The sequence below is a fragment of the Trichechus manatus genome, unplaced genomic scaffold, assembly GCF_000243295.1.
Source record: "Trichechus manatus latirostris isolate Lorelei unplaced genomic scaffold, TriManLat1.0 scaffold00038, whole genome shotgun sequence".
Classification (NCBI taxonomy): domain Eukaryota; kingdom Metazoa; phylum Chordata; class Mammalia; order Sirenia; family Trichechidae; genus Trichechus; species Trichechus manatus.
This window is the reverse complement of record NW_004443974.1, coordinates 19,223,724-19,229,987: the sequence shown is the minus strand read 5'-3', so window position 1 is coordinate 19,229,987 and position 6,264 is coordinate 19,223,724. Positions and strand designations below refer to the sequence as shown.

The window sequence follows — 6,264 nt, the reverse complement described above, 5'->3', positions numbered from 1 at the left end:
CTTAAACCCATTGCCGTCCAGTCCATTCTGACTCATAGCAACCCTATAGGACAGAGTAGAACTGCCCCATAGGTTTCCAAGGCTGTGATCTTTACGGAAGCAGACTGTCACATCATTCTCCTGCAGAACACCTGGTGGATTCAAACTAATGACCTTTCAGTTAGCAGGCAAGTGCTTAACCCCTGCTCCACCAGGGCTCCTTCTTAGTAGCTTAGGTCACTTGAAAGGATCTTTCCCAGCCTTGACGTATGGGTCCAGCCAGCAAAGATCCTCAAATCCATACTGTGCACTTTTGTCTATAGTTGACCTTGTTAAAGTCTGCTGTAAGGAATGTCAAAGGAAATGTCTGACTGCAGGAAAAAGAAATTAACAAAATCAGTAAGTTAGGCTGCTTAGGCCGGCACTACTGAAATGTCTAAAATGCTTTACTTACACCGACAAAAGGCAAGACTTTTCCGAATGCATTCACTTTGGGATGTATCTGTTTTGGTTCGGGTTTTGGTTCTGTTTTGCCTACAGTGTCAGGTAAGTGTCTCCGTCTTGCATTTTCTTAAGAAAGTTCCAACATGTCCACGGACCCAGGGCATTGTTGTAGTTTTGTTGGGAAAGCTACTGTCCACAGAGGTTACCCCAAAATGTCCCTCACTAAGATATCTACAACCCTTCAAGGTGCCTTTACTCCCATTTCACTGTGGCCCCAAATGGCATCGTTTTCTTAAGCATATAAGTAAGCAGACCAGAAGCAGGATAATTATGTTATATAAGTTATAGAAGGATAATTACCATGTAATCTCAGAGTTTCTTGAAGTCAGTGATCAATATTTATAGAACTCTATTGCTGACTAGTTTGTTACGTTCATCATGAAAATTGATTCAGCTCACTGATCAAAATAAATGCATAGATAAGCCTTAGTGTGGAATCTTACCTATTCATTAACTCAAGGTACTTTTCTAGCCAGAGGTTCATAAGGGAAATGGAAGTTACTTTCTCCAGAAATTCTATTGGTTACAAGTAAATCATTTGTGATTGTTATATATTTGAGTCAACTGAATATTTGAGGCAACGATTCAAGTAGTTGAAACTAATATAGTAATATTTGGATATTTTAGATAACGGTTGTTTGAAATTAGAATAATCTGGTAGTTGTCTCTATTCTCAACTTCAAGACAAATTACTTCTACAATTAGATCTCTCAACTCTGAACTCATGCTGTCAATGATTTTTCTTGTCCCAAATTCCTGTCAGTCTCTGAGCAGTGACAAGGCCTTATCCTACTTTCACATTTAATAAAAATCTCATTTTCCAGCCATTTGTAGAACTAACCTTGTTTTATAATAGTATTGAAGAATTAAAGCCAAGAAATTATGCTGTTATACCAAAACAAAAACCCACTGCCGTTGAGTTGATTCTAACTCAGTGCGACGCTACAGAACAGAGCAGAACTGCCCAATAGGGTTTCCAAGGAGTAACTGGTGGATTTGAACTGACAACCTTTTGGTTAGCAGTTAATCTCTTAACCACTGTGCCACTAGGGCTCCTATGCTGTTATAGACTCCTAATAATGCACTTTTTTTGTTTTTTTCTGGTAAGAAAACCCAACTAGATCATTTCAGCCAAGAGTAGCTAAGAAAGTCCAAGTTCACTTTGAAGACTAGCTAATATTTACTGCGTATTTATCAAGTGCCAGAGTCCGTATTTATCAAGTGCCAGAGTCCCTGGGTGGTGCAAATGATTAACATACTCGGCAGCTAACCAAAAGGTTCGAGGTTCAAGTCTACCCAGAGGCACCTTGGAAAAAAGGCATGGCAATTTACATCTGAAAATCAATCACTGAAAACCTCCATGGAGCACAGTTTTACTCTGACACACGTGGGGTCGCCTTTACTTGGAATCAACTTGACAGCAACTGGTAACTTGTGCTAAGTGCCAGATGCTTATTGATTTATATACCAACCTATAAAGCAGGTGCTAGTATTATCTCCATTTTACAGTTAAAGAAACTAAGTCTCAGAAAGATTAAGAAACTTGCCCAAAGCCCCACAGATTCTAAGTGTCCAAGTTAGGACTCAGTTCTCTGTCTGAGTGATATAAAGACTGGAACTCTTCACCCTTCTTCCACCATCTTTAGGGCATCCTGTCGCTTGCTCCCCGGATTGGTATGTGTCTGCCTTTTTTCAAGTTCTGCCTTTTTTGTGATATTAAATCATTATTGTTGTTGTTGCTACTGCTGCTGTCATGAATGAGAAGGAAATAGTTCTGTTCTTAAAGGAAATCTCCATTAGCTTAGAGACGAGGGCCTCCCCAGGTCAGTTGTGATTGGAATCCTTTGTCTAGTTTCACCTGGTTGACTCTCCCATGCAGAGGAAGACCGTATAGCCAGGAGTGATCATGAAACTAATGCCAGCAATAATTCAGGTTTTATGAGGTTTGAAATCAGAGAACTAGGGCATATGCCTAAAGGTTGGCGAGATGTCCGTGAGATCGGTACTAAGGTCAAGGCATTTCAGGTAACTCAACTGCTTTTGAATACTCATAACCTTTGGATAAATTAGGTACCACTGGTGAAATTTACCTTTGAATTAAGAGTCATTAGCACGTGGTGGTGCCAGACTTTGAACACCAATCTGCCTATCTCACTAAATATATGGGGGAGGGGAGAGGAATGGGGAGGAAAAATAGATTCCTAAAGCATCAGCTTCACAGGCTCCATGCTGTCTCCCTCTATGAACTCTGGATATCTTCTATCATCTTCCAGAGCTCCTGGAGTGGAAGATAAGAGAATGTTTAAAAAATACCCCCAAGACCTACTGTCCCAGGAAAAGGGCATCTACAGATCATATGTATAATGTAAATGCTCACTTAAGGAAGGCACTCTGATGGGCCTTGGGCAAATCTTTTCGGTCCTACGAGCATCTTTTCCTCATCTGTAAAATGGGCTCATCGAACTACTGTTCTCCAAAGCCCTGCCATGATGGTATCCATTTTCTTCCACTGTAGGCAATGTTGGGACGCAACAACGGGGAGTCCTCAAGGAAGAAGGATGAAGAGGAAGTTCAGAGCAGGCACCGGTTAATCCCCCTGGGCAGAAAAATCTATGAATTCTACAATGCACCCATCGTGAAGTTCTGGTTCTACACAGTAAGCACTTTTCCCTTTCTTCTTTCTTATGGATAGCCACACGGAGCCAATGTCCATTTCATATACACCTGGGTGGTTTTCTCTATGAGTCATAATATAAGCACCACTCATGTAGAAAGAAAGATCCATGACCTTGCTTTTTCAATAGCTTTGCAAGATTTGTGGAGTTTGGCCAACAGCTTCCATAGGCTACGTTTCTTCTCCTCAGAAAATAAAGGAAATGGTAAAAATGAGAACTAACAGAAATAGAGGTGAGATGAGAAATAGAGGTGAGTCTAGACTAGCAGGAAAATAGATGTCCTTTCACAAAGCACTTCCGTGTTCTAGATGGATGAGCACTAGATCAGAGCTGCCCATTTTAGATGCCCATCCTGGGCTTGGGGTGACATTTGGTGGGCAAGGGTTGAGGAGAGTGTTAGAAGCAATACCACTAGAGATGGATAGCATATGTGCGTAACTACTCCCAATCTGGGTGGCACAAATGGTTAAGCGCTCAACTACTAGTTGAAAGGTTGGTGATTTGAACTCACCCAGAGGCGCCTCGGAAGACAGGCCTAGTGATCTGCTTCCAAAAAGTTACGGCCTTGAAAACCCTATGGAGCAGTTCTATTCTGCACACATGGGGTCCCCGTGAGTTGGAATCGACTTGACGGTAACTAAGAACAACAACTACTACTACCAATTTGATAATGTCATCAAACAACCTTCTTGCTCTGTCACAATTAAACAATATGCAAACCAAAGCAGCTGAAACGACTCAAAGCAACCTATAACCACGCAAAATATTGTTCAGTGTGCGAACCCCACAAACATCTTCTGCCTACAAAACAGTGGATTGCCTCCTGCTGGGGTAGAAATGGCTCAGCTGTTGATTTTCCATCTCTCCTTTTCAATGACATTTTAAGTTTGGGGTGAGCTTTGGCCCAGGTCACCCCTGATTCTCTCCAGCCACCGTGGAACTGTGCCAGAGGAAGGATAGCGAGTCTGTATTTTTAGCCATTTTTACAACCAGCGATACAGCAGTTACTTGAGTCAGCAACAGGATAATCTGAGTCCGAGGCCAGGATGACTCCATTGACCAGATGAGGTACTTTTCGTGTGGTCCTGAGTGCTAACACTTGACACTGGGTTAAAGCAGGTTTCTCAACCTCAGTACTGTTGATATTTTGAGCAGAATAATTCTTTGTTGTAGGGGGCTGTCCTGTGCATTATATGGTGTTGAACAGTATCCCTGGCTTCTACCACTAGATGCCGGTAGCACTCCCCACCCCCCAGATATGACAACCAAACCCGTCTCCAGATATTGCCAAATGTCTCCTGTGGGGTAAAATTACCAGTAGTTGAAAACCACTGCATTAAAGTATGGTCTTAAAAGAGGATAGAATATTATAAAAATATAAATATTAGATTTTTTTTTTTAGTGAAATAAAACTTCCAATTTATTAAAGCCTAATGTCAAAAAAAAAAAAAAAGGATCCCTGGTGGTACAGTGGTTAAGAGCTCGGCTGTTAACCAAAAGGTCAGTAGTTCAAATTCACCAGCCACTCCTTAGAAACCCTATGGGGCAGTTCTGCACTGTCCTATAGGGTCACTATGAGTTGTAATTGACTCAACAGCAACGGGTAATGTTAAAGAAAAAAGAAAGAAAAAATTATCCCCTCCAAAAATAGAACATGCAAAATTATTTCTATTTGTTTATTTTATACAGACACAGATTATTTTTCCCATGCAGAAAACAACTTAGCGGTTAAAAGCATGGACTTTGGAGTCAGATGCCTCTTATTTTTCTGTGGCCTCAAGCAAGTTACTTAACCACTTTGTTCCCCAGTTTACTTATCTGTAAGATGGGGATAATAAGAGTATAGTCCATGCTCATTATTTGCATATTCCATATTTGCAAATCTGCCTACTTGCTAAAATTTATTTGTAACCCCAAAATCAATACTTGCATGCTTTTGCGGTCATTTGCAGACTCGCAAAGATTGGGGGGAATATTTGAGTCACCCTTTTCATGTGTTCCCAGCTGAGGTCAAACAAGGTGACGCTCTGCCTTCTTGTTTCAGTTCTCATACCAACACAAGTGTAAACAAGTGTCCTTTTCACGGTCTATTGAGTGCCATAAGAAAGAAAATACAAGCAACTGGAATCCCAATTCCTATAGAACTCCCACTGACTTAAATAAGAAACATAAGGTTATATTTCTGTTCAAAACTTTGACATTTGACACACAGCTTGTTAAAGCTTACAGCATATGTGTATGTGTGGCATTTCTTTTGTAACATATTTTCATATTAAACAGATCATTTAATTCATTTTCAACCTTTAATAGATGAGGAAGTTATATGCCCCACAGTGGTATCTGCAAATGTGTCCAAGTCTTAGAAAATACCTTTAACTCATATTAAGAATCCACTTACAAGAAAATAAGAGAGGGAGGGAGGGAGGGAAAATGTGGTTAGTAGAGAAAGCTACATTTCTCTAGTCTCACAGGGCCGCCAGCTACCTTAAGTATTTCCCATCCAGGCTAAAACTTCCCCATTTTCTAAGCTCCAAAGTCACACTGTGTCTCCAGAACTCTCAAGGTCTCAATCTTCTACCCACAACCTGTCCTATCCCTTGCAATGCTGGTTCCAAAAAGTATAGAAGATTTGAATAAATTCACTCTTAACTTCCTACTCACTGCCCCTGAGGCTCCTACGGTCAGAAGCAGTGCCTTACTCAACTTACGGTCTTGCATAGAGAAGGTTTAGCTTATATGCCATTTCCCTTAGGGTGGTTTTTTCTGGGAGGTTCCTTAGCCCCTTAGGTAAAAATCTCACTAGTCTTCCTACACTCCACTCCTCTAGATTCAACTGAATCCTTCAGTGACTTTCACCGAACCTGAACCCTGAGGACTTTTTCTGGGACATCCACCAATTTAGCTGGTCACATTAAGGTTTAACCTCATGGTGCTAGAATCTAATCCAAAATAAGCCACACATACCCCTTCCTTTTTATAAACTGCTTTGTCTTCTCTTGTTTTGTTTCAAAGAAGCAGAAACCAGAAGGGACTGTTCCAGCTTGGATAGGGCAGGAAGGCTGGTGCAATGGAAAATAGGTAAAACTTTCCTAGGGCACTGACGTGC

The 6,264-nt window shown here is 41.0% G+C and overlaps 1 protein-coding gene across 1 annotated transcript in view; it reads left to right on the top strand.

Annotated features, from left to right (window-relative positions):
- The window catches only part of LOC101348343 (transient receptor potential cation channel subfamily M member 3), a 623,677-nt gene that overhangs the window by 527,538 nt on the left and 89,875 nt on the right, over positions 1-6,264 (top strand). The window contains exon 17 of the mRNA XM_004375847.1: positions 2,999-3,139. Coding sequence (XP_004375904.1) covers positions 2,999-3,139 — 141 coding nt within the window. The remainder of the gene's footprint in view (positions 1-2,998; positions 3,140-6,264) is intronic.